The sequence below is a fragment of the Neomonachus schauinslandi genome, chromosome 6, assembly GCF_002201575.2.
Source record: "Neomonachus schauinslandi chromosome 6, ASM220157v2, whole genome shotgun sequence".
Taxonomy (NCBI): Eukaryota; Metazoa; Chordata; class Mammalia; order Carnivora; family Phocidae; genus Neomonachus; species Neomonachus schauinslandi.
Genome location: NC_058408.1, coordinates 4,559,628 through 4,569,386, shown reverse-complemented (window position 1 = coordinate 4,569,386; position 9,759 = coordinate 4,559,628). Strand labels below are relative to the sequence as shown.

The window sequence follows — 9,759 nt, the reverse complement described above, 5'->3', positions numbered from 1 at the left end:
TGGCAAACCAGTCTCCCGGGACCTGGCGAGGCCCAGCGGCGCCCTTCAGCCCAGGCCCTCCGCATTCCGGAACTCCTGGGTCCCGCCCATCCCCACTCGAGCGGGGCTTGCGGCGAGGCCTAGCGGCCCGGGGCAAATGACTGGATCCTAAGTGCGTGGCCGGTCACCTGACCAACCCCGAGGGCCCTGCACCCAACTCTCAGACAGAAAGGCCGGCAGGTGCAGGGTGGGGGTGGGGGGCTGGGTAGGGGTTTGGCGGAGCCCAGGTGCCGCCCCTTTGCGTCGGCCGGGGTAGGGGCGGAGCCGGGACCGAGGTTGGGGCGGGTCGTGGCCGGGGTCCGGGGTTGGGGCGGGGCTGAAGCCGGAGTTGGGGCGGAGCCCGGACCGAGGTGGGCGGAGCAGGGCCGGGGTCTGGAGTCGGGGCAGGGCCGGGGTCGGAGCGGGTCGGGGCCGGGGGCCGGAGTCAGATCGGATCCGGGATCCGGGGCCCGGGGCCCGGGGCCCGGGGTCTGAGCGGGTCCGGGGTCGGGGAGCGGGGCGGAGACAGAACAGAGGTCGCTGTGGGTCCGGCGTCCGGGGGTTGGGGGGGTTGGGGCGGGGCGGGGACCGAGATCGGGGCGGGGCGGAGCCGGGGCGCCAGGGGCGAGGCCAGGGTCAGGCGGGGCCGGGGCGGGGCTTGGGGCGGGGCGCGAACGGTCTCCAGAGTCGCTGCGGAAGGAGGGAAAGCGGTAGGAAGAGAAGGGGGAAGGGGGGGACTTGGAAGCTCCCGCGCCGCTCGCCTCGGCTCCGTGCACCCACGCCTCGCTGCTCCGCTTCGTGCCCCCTTCCCGGGCATGCGCCCCCCCAGTCCTCGTCCACCCAGAGCCCGCGCCGACCCCCGGAGCCTCCCCAAAGCCGGCCGCGCAGGATGGGCCCCCTCGGTCCTTTGCCGCCGCTGCTGCTGCTAATGCTGGGTAAGCCGGCCCCCGCCACGGCCCCCACCCCGCCGGCAGGTGCCTGCCACCTGGCGCCCAGCCCGGCCCCCCTCCCCAGCGTTTCGGAGCCCCTAGCACCCGCTACTCCGTCAGGGGCGCCTCGAGCCTCCCTCCCCGGGCTCAGCGCCCAGCGGCCTGAGTGGCTGCCCCCGGCTGGGGCCCAGTGAGGACCCACCGAGGTGCCACCTCCAGGCCGCCGGGCCAGCCCCACTTCTCAGCCGGCATACTCAGGTCCTGGGGTCGCTGCGCCCAAATGCTGCGACTCCCTTTGCCTCACACTGAGCTTGAGGCCCAGCGCTGGTTGCCCGCCCTGCGTGGGCAGCGCTGGCCCGTCTTCATAATTGCCCGGAGTTGGCTGGAGGCCCAGGGGCCGGTTCTGCCCGTGATCTTTGAAGTTCAGTCTCCCCAGATGGTTCCCCTCCCCCCAGACCTCATCATCTGAGGTTTGGGGCAGTTCCCCTTGTCACCCCCATCTCCACCCTGAGCCGGGTCTCCCTTTGCCCACTTTCCCTCTCCCAGGTCGCACTGGGCTCTGTAGCCTCTTAGTGCTCGTCACACCCCCTTATTCCCCGCTCCCTGCCTCAGGAGAAACCACGCGCCGTGGAGACTGATGCTGGGATCTCCAAGCACCTTGGGTCTGTGGGGGTGGGTGTTCCTGGTGAGGTGTTCTGGCCACCGCTGCATGGATGCGTGAGAGAGCACCTGGCAGCGCAGCTGCTTCTGGTCTGAACTGGAGGGTTCCTTCGGGGCTGGTCCGGGGAGGAGTATGGCTTCGAGACAGCAGGCTGCCTGTACAGATGTTTGGGAGACTGAAGCCCTCGCAATAAGAGTGCAGAGTGGGGGTGGCCTTGCCACTCGGATTCGGAGCTGCCATCGTCAAGGCACAGGCTGACGTCACCCCAGCGGCCTGTTTCTAGACCAGAGCTCCAGGGCAGCGCCAAGCAGAGCCTCCCCCCGGCTCCATAGGTCCCTGGGCCCTGGGGAACTAGAACGAGGCCTCTCCTTGGGGCCCTGGGTGGGAGGCAGGAGGAAGTTGCTGTGGGGCCCGGTTGCCTAGCAGGTAGCCGGTTGTCCCCAGTGGGCAGCGTGGAGTGGAAGAGCCCAGGGGAGGTGGGAGAGTGTGGTGCGCAGACATGGAAGAGCCCACGGAGATCTGAGTGCCCACTGCGTGCAGGCGCTTAGGTTCATTCTGAAGAGGAGGAAGGTGAGGTGATTTGCTCCAGAGCGCCCATCTCGTGAGCGTTGGGGCTTGGATTTGAACCCAGATCCGTCTGACTCCAAAGCAGGTCTCTGCCCCACCTCCCCTCTCTGGCTGGGGAGAGAGCTGCCTGGCAGCTGGTTTCCTGGGGCAGCCTGGCTGGCCGACTTTCCCATGGGGATCCCCAAGCATCAGCAGCTCTGGAGCCAGGAAGGTGGGAGGGGGCCCTTCTGGGCAGAGTTTGCTCGGAGGCCCAAAGGTGTCAGCTCATCTGTCTCCACCATCGCCTAGATTATGAAATGCCCTGGGGCAGGGCCCTCCTGAGTCACACACTCACTTGCTGTCAGAGTGGAGACTGTCTTGGGAGAGGAAGAGATGTGTCAGTGCAGCTGGGCATGAGGATGTGGCTGGGACCCAACCTCCTGAGGCCCAGCATGTGCTTTAACCAAGCGACCACAGGTGCCTCCCTCCTCCCTGGACTCAGCTACAGGAAGAAGGGGCTGAGAGCCCAGCTCAGGTGGGAAGGTCAAGGGAAGCATGTTTGGAGGGGCTGGAGGACAGAGTTTGACCACAGACTTCGTGTTTTCCTCCAGCCTCTGCAGAAAGGCCCTGGGTATGCCCCTGGGAGTGACAGACATTCTGGTTGGTGAGGTCAGTCCCCTCCGGCCTCCCCTGGGAGTTTCCCATCTTCCTCCCTGGCTTTGTCCCTCCGCCGGGGCCTGAGGAAGCCATCTAAGGATAGTAGGATCTTGGTCAAGACATTACACTTCTCTTGCCTTACATCTCTCATCTGTAAAATGGAGGCAGGGGGCTGACCCAGCCCTCCTTCCTATGGCCTGGAGTTCTGGGATCTTATCCAGTGGGGCTATGGAAGGGTGGAAGGAGAGAAGGAAGAAGCAGGGCCTTCCGAGGGTCTCAGGAGTATCTGCTGGGGCAGGATGAAGAAGAGAATTTTGGCTTCTCTGAGGAGAGAAAGATGGGAAGGGACAGCTGGGGTTTGCATCTCTTAACAGAGGAAACCTTATGTAAGTGAACGCACACCATATGCAAATGAAGGCTTTTGTTAGGGAGTTGGGATGGGGGCACTGTGCATCAGCTGGGCCAGCCAGGAAGATTGGCAGGCCCTGGGGGGAGGGGTGGGGACCTTCTGCCCCCAGAGGCCAGGGCAGAGGCTGGTTCTTGCCCCATAAGGCTCAGCTGCCTCTGCAGCCCCGTGGGGTGGGAGCAGCAGTGAGCTCATGGCACAGCTGGAGGGGGGAGGGCATTGTGTGGTGAGAACTGGCTGGGTCTGTGCCCTGTCCTGCTTGGGCCACTGGCTCTATTGTCTGGAGTCCCCTGGTCCAGGTGACACAGCTGAGCCGACCAGCCCTTCTGTGCAAGAGTTTGCCAACTCCCCTCAAACAAAGGAGAGGGCCATGTGGCCTCAGAATCCCTTAGCTGGAAGGCCCCACTGACCGGGCCCAGGATGGCTGGGAAGGGGGAGATGTGGGAGGCAATCAAGGTACAGCTGAAATCAAGGAGGCAGAGCAGATGGGCCTCTTTCTGCCAGTAGGTGCCTTACTTCTGGCCTGCCAGAAATGGGATGTTTCTGGGTTCTGGGGCAAAGCCGGGTCTATAACCTACTCGGGATCCAGGTGTCTTACCTCCCAGCAGCATCCTTCCCTGTCCCCAGGGCAGGGCCCCGACTGGGTCCCCACCTTCCCCAGGTTTGCTCTCCTTTATCGGGCAGGCAGCCAGAATGGTGCTGGGAGCGGGGGATACAGTGGGGACCCAGGCAACTCCAACTTCTCCTGTCCTCCCCTACAGGAGTCCAGTGCTTTGCCCGGGAGGTGCTGGTCCCCCAGGGGCCCCTGTACCGCGTGGCTGGCACGGCCATCTCCATCTCCTGCAATGTGAGCAGCTACGAGGGTCCTGCCCAGCAGAACTTCGAGTGGTTCTTCTACAGGCCTGAGGCCCCCGAGGCTGCGCTGGGCATTGTCAGTACCAGGGATACCGGGTTCTCTTATGCCGTCTTCGGGCCCCGCGTGGCAGCTGGTGAGGTGCAGGTGCAGCGTCTGCAGGGGGATGCCGTGGTGCTCAAGATTGCCCGCCTGCAGGCCCAGGATGCGGGCATTTATGAGTGCTATACGCCCTCCACTGATGCCCGTTACCTGGGCAGCTACAGCGGCAAGGTGGAGCTCAGAGGTACTGGCCCTGGGGTGGGCGCAGGCCCGTGCGCCCGAAAGGCCCAAAGTCAGGGCCTGGAGGGACCTGCCTAACCGCCCCTCAGGTTTTGTGGCTGAGGAAGCTGAGGCCCAGAGAGGTTGTGTGGCTCGCACAAAATCACCCAACAAGTTAGGGGCCAGTCCGGGACTCTAACCAAGATCTCTCCATTCCAGCCCATTGGCCTTCCTCTTCTGTGGGGCTACCTCCTGGGAAAGGGGGAGCCGGTCCCCTGCATTCGCTGCTGGGGGGAGCCCGCTAGGGTGAAGGGCCTCCGTTCCTAGAGACTCTGGGATGCAGAACTGGGGGTGGCGGGGGACGAAGCAGAGGTAGGGTAGGAGGAGTGAGACCATGTGACATTCTTGCTCTCTTTTGTTTCTTTGTCTTCTGAGAAGGCAGACAGAGCCACTTTTCTGTGGTCCTGACAGGGGTTAGTTCCAAACATATGGGTGAGTAGGCGATGGGCTGGGCTGTGAACTTCTGCAAGCATTTATTGAGCGCCTGGTGTGTGCCCGGCACCACTGGGTCACAGAAGAGATAACACAAGATGAACGCTGCCCGGTAGGAGCTAACCGCGGTCCATTTAGGGAAACAGCTTGTGTACAGGGAGGGGTGACGAGGGCCACCAGCTCGCAGCCCTCCCTCACTGCAGCTGTTCTGTGCAGTTCTTCCAGATGCGCTGCAGGTATCTGCTACCCCCCCAGGGCCCCGAGGCCGCCAGGCCCCGACGTCGCCCCCCCGGCTGACAGTGCACGAGGGGCAGGAGCTGGCCCTGGGCTGCGTGGCGCGGACCAGCACGCAGGAACACACACACCTGGCGGTGTCCTTCGGGAGAGCGGTGCCCGAGGCGCCAGTGGGGCGAGCCACTCTGCAGGAAGTGGTGGGGCTCCGGCCGGACTTGGCCGTGGAGGCTGGGGCTCCCTATGCCGAGCGGCTGGCTGCAGGGGAGCTGCGGCTGAGCAAGGAGGGGGCTGAGCGGTACCGCATGGTGGTGGGGGGAGCCCAGGCGGAGGACGCGGGCACCTACCACTGCACGGCGGCCGAGTGGATTCAGGATCCCGATGGCAGCTGGGCCCAGATCGCGGAGAAGAGAGCGGTCCTGGCCCACGTGGACGTGCAGACGCTGTGTGAGTGCCACACACCCCACGGTGGGAGCTGGGAGCCCTGGTATTTCGGGGGGGGCTGTGGCCGAGGGGGGCACCGATGGTCACTGCCTGACTTCAGGGAGCCCATCTTCCCGACGGAGCCGGTCCTGTTAGCGTCCCTTCCCTCCCCTGGCGGGTTCTCTCTGCTCAGAAGTTGGGTGTGGAGAGCGGAGGGCCATGGCTGAGAGATGAGAGGCCCTGGGTGGTGGGGATGGTCATACCCCGTGAGGGGCAGAGGGCCGCCTTGCGGTGCTGCTGGGGAGTGGGAGGAGGAACTACAGCGCGGCAGTCATGCTCTGTGCCCCCTCCCGCCTCCATGACACCCCTTCCCTGTCCTGTGTTTCAGCCAGCCAGCTGGCAGTGGCAGTGGGGCCTGGGGAGCGTCGGATCGGCCCAGGGGAACCCTTGGAACTGCTGTGCAACGTGTCAGGGGCCCTGCCCCCGCCGGGCCGCCACGCCGCCTACTCCGTGGGCTGGGAGATGGCCCCCGCGGGGGCGCCGGGGCCTGGCCGCCTGGTAGCCCAGCTGGACACAGAGGGTGTGGGCAGCCTGGGCCCTGGCTACGAGGGCCGGCACATTGCCATGGAGAAGGTGGCGTCCAGAACCTACCGCCTCCGGCTGGGGGCTGCCAGGCCCGGTGATGCGGGCACCTACCGCTGCCTTGCCAAGGCCTACGTCCGAGGGTCTGGGGCTCGGCTTCGAGAAGCAGCCAGTGCCCGCTCCCGGCCGCTCCCCGTGCACGTGCGGGAGGAAGGTGAGGGGGGCGGTGGCTGGGGCCTCTCCCGGGGTCGGGGCTTGCGGAACCTTTTCCTTCTGTTTCTGGGCTTCTCTTCCTCCGCATCCGCTGCCACCACGCCCTTCTCTCCCACTCCTCTTCTTCGGGATTCTGGGAGCCCCTTGAGCTCCCTGGGGTGCTGCTTGGCCAGCGGTCCTAACCCCATGCCCCCCTGGCCCCACGTCCTTGTTCTGCAGGCGTGGTGCTGGAGGCCGTGGCGTGGCTGGCGGGAGGCACCGTGTACCGTGGGGAGACGGCCTCCCTGCTCTGCAACATCTCGGTGCGGGGCGGCCCCCCAGGGCTGCGGCTGGCCGCCAGCTGGTGGGTGGAGCGGCCCAAGGACGGGGAGCTGAGCTCTGGCCCTGCCCAGCTGGTGGGCGGCGTGGGCCAGGACGGTGTGGCGGAGCTGGGGGTCCGGCCTGGAGGAGGCCCTGTCAGCGTGGAGCTGGTGGGGCCCCGAAGCCATCGGCTGCGGCTGCATGACTTGGGGCCCGAGGACGAAGGCGTGTACCACTGCGCCCCCAGCGCCTGGGTGCAGCACGCCGACTACAGCTGGTACCAGGCAGGCAGTGCCCGCTCGGGGCCCGTCACGGTGTATCCCTACACGCACGGTGAGTGATCCCTCCACACCCCCCATTCAGCCCGGGCCCTTCTTCTGCCCTTTCCACGTGCTTCTCCTGCTCCTGTCCCCCCTTCTCCTCCACATCACTCCATACCAAGAGTCTTGGACACCCGCTTTCAGCCCTTTCCGGCCCCAGCATCCCTGCTGACCGGAGTCAGGGCCGAGGGGCAGGGGAGGGCTGTCTGTGAATGGACGTGGGGCCCACAACCCAACAGAGAAGGCGCAGGGAACAGGTGTGGCAGGAGGTGCAGGGCGGAGGCCCCCAGGCTGAACCGAGCCGTCCACTCTCACCCAGCCCTGGACACCCTGTTTGTGCCCCTGCTGGTGGGTGCTGGGGTCGCCCTAGTCACCGGCGCCACCGTCCTTGGCACCATCACCTGCTGCTTCATGAAGAGGCTGCGAAAACGGTGATCCCTCGCTGCGCAGGTGAGAGAGAAGAACCCCAACCTCATCTTCTCCCCCCCACCCCCGCCGGGCGTCCTGAGGTGAGCTGCCCCTCCCCACCCCAGCTGGGGAAGGAGCAGACGTCGGGGCTTTGTCCTCAGCGCACCCACACTGTCTCTCCAGTTCTTGCAGGTGTCGACTGTCTGCCAGCCCAGCTCCAAGACTGCCTCTGGTTGCCTGGCTACCCGCTCCCTCTGTTCCCCTTCCTTTAATTTATTTGACCTCCCCCACCCAGGGTGGGGGACATGGCCCCCACCCCCCACTCCTTCCTTCCTGACTCCTCCCTCTGGCCTTCTGTTCTTGATCTCATGCCCAGCCCATAGGGAGGCCATTCCCTGTCCTAGAATTAGTTTTTCTAAAATGTGAATAAACTTGTTTTATAAAATCCAGGGCTAGCCGTGTCTTCCCTGCCCTGGGGCTGAGGTGTGTGGCAGGGCGGCTCTTGGGGGCTTGACAACCTATTTTGCATGACCCAGGCCTCCCTTCCCACCACAAACACCATCTGGCCTCTGTGGGCCGTGCCACCCACCCAGGAGGGGACACCTGGGCCCCATCTGCTGCCCGAGCTGTCGGTGCCTTGCCAATCCCTGTTGGGACTTCTACTCGGGGAGGGGAGCACAGAGAGGGGGTGAGTTCACTGAGCCCGGCCCCCTCTCCCAGCCAGGGCAGGGGCCTCTGGGTGAGGCCTTTTCTAGTTGCCCACACCACTCTGCCTTCTCATTCTTGGTCCTCCTCTTCTTGGACCTGACGCCTCCCAGGCCCTGGGGCCTCAGCGTTTTTCCTCTTGATCTTCATTATTCTGTCTGACAGCCGGGGAAAAGAAGCCCCAGAGCACGGCCCCCCGGGGTGGCGGCGAGGACAGCAGTCGGGGAGGGCCTATGTGTCCACAGAGCCCCTGCCTAGGTGTCCCCACCCCCGCAGCCGGCATGCGCCCCCCAGGTCTTGGCTCCCCTCCCCTCCAGTGCCCCAGGGGTCCCCTGAATTTGTCTTTGCTTCAAGATTCTCTGATCTGAGAATTCTTAGTTGCTCTGCACCTTAAGGGGCACCCAGTTGACCTCTTTTAATTCAGTTATTTAAACATTTATTGAGCGTTACTAGTGCGCTAAGTGTTCTTTTTACAGAAGGGGAAACTGAGGCCCAGAGCAGTGGTGTACCTCGCCCAGAGTCATAGAGCTAATTAGTGACAGTGTCAGGAGCACACTCCGGGGCTCCCGACTCCTTGCACTGTACCCAGTGGTGCCCTGAGCGGTAACTGAGTGGCATGGATACAAACAACCACCCCTCCTGTCCAGACTCACCTGTTTCACTGAATTAAGCCTAATGACCCTGCCCCACACTATTTGTTCTTGAGGGAACAGCCAATGCCGGGGTTCAGTGACCTCATCTTTGACTGATGGTGACCCAGGTAGCCCTGTGACATGAGGCAAAGATGTTTCTCTGGGGGGACCCATGCTGGCAGCTCCCTCTGACCCCCTTTCCTGCTTTCAGGAGGCCCAGGGACCCACAGGACCGTGGCTTCCCAGCCTGGAATGGAGCAGACAGGGCTGCTTCCCCCCCGAGGGGCTCAGTCTTTTCTTAAAGGACAGGAGCAGGCTGTGGCCAGGACCAAGAAGTGGAGGTCACTGCTGGGCCAGTGCTGTGGGAATACGCGCTTGCCTGGACAAACACTTTCCTCCCAGGAGGCCTGAGGCTGGCCTCAGTCCTATCCCAACCTGTCATTGCTCTCCCCTCACCATCCTGGGGGGCTGCCCCTGGTGATTCCGATGACCAGGAAGGGGGCGGAGGTAGGACGGGAATAGTGTCTGCAGGGCCTGCTGGCCCGGCTGGGCAGACAACAGGCCACAGACGCAGCCAGATGTTTGGCCTCCTTGCTTCTCCCTCGCGTGTCACCCATATTCAGTCCTGCCTCTTAAGTCCCACAAGGGATTCAGTCTTGGGCCGCTGCTGCCCTTCCTGCTCCAGCCCCCAACCCCTGCCCAGGAGCCCCCTCGAGGACTCCTGACTGCTTCGGTTTCCTTGTCTTGCCTATTCATCTTTCCCAAACACCATCTCCAGCTTATCACTGCACTATTTCCCCTGATGGGTGAGTTCTCAGGCCCAGAGTTAAACTCGTCAGCCTGGGTTTCAGGGTCCCCTTTCCCACTCATGATAGTCCACCCTTTATAGTTCAGTCTCCTCCCCCAACAATCTTCTGCTTCTCCTCAGCTCCCCCACCCCCAGCTGTTCCTCAGCTTTCCCCTCAGCTACTCCTCAGTTCCTCCTCAGTTTCTCAGTTCCCCCTTAGCTCCTCCTCAGCTCCTCCTCCTTCCCCCTCAGCTTCTCTTCAGCTCCCCCTCAGCTCCTCCTCAGCTTCCCTTCAGCTTCTCAGCTATTCCTTAGCTACCCTCAGCTTCTCCTCA

The 9,759-nt window shown here is 64.0% G+C and overlaps 1 protein-coding gene across 1 annotated transcript; it reads left to right on the top strand.

The window, feature by feature from the left end:
* The first annotated feature begins 686 nt into the window (after nucleotides 1-686).
* Nucleotides 687-7,736, top strand: IGSF8 (immunoglobulin superfamily member 8). Its single transcript, XM_021681914.1, has 7 exons — nucleotides 687-953; nucleotides 3,979-4,356; nucleotides 5,040-5,501; nucleotides 5,866-6,273; nucleotides 6,492-6,905; nucleotides 7,212-7,342; nucleotides 7,484-7,736. The coding sequence occupies exons 1-6, from the start codon at nucleotides 908-910 to the stop codon at nucleotides 7,325-7,327; spliced, it is 1,824 nt and encodes a 607-aa protein (XP_021537589.1). The 5' UTR covers nucleotides 687-907; the 3' UTR covers nucleotides 7,328-7,342; nucleotides 7,484-7,736.
* Nucleotides 7,737-9,759: the final 2,023 nt, after the last annotated feature.

What these genes read in the sequence shown, in the direction of transcription:
- IGSF8 (XM_021681914.1), top strand. Translation starts at nt 908, where the DNA reads ATGGGCCCCCTCGGTCCTTTGCCGCCGCTGCTGCTGCTAATGCTGG. An exon ending in GCTGCTGCTGCTAATGCTGG is followed by an intron (nt 954 to 3,978) that starts GTAAGCCGGCCC and finishes CCTCCCCTACAG; the next exon opens with GAGTCCAGTGCTTTGCCCGG. An exon ending in CGTGGACGTGCAGACGCTGT is followed by an intron (nt 5,502 to 5,865) that starts GTGAGTGCCACA and finishes CCTGTGTTTCAG; the next exon opens with CCAGCCAGCTGGCAGTGGCA.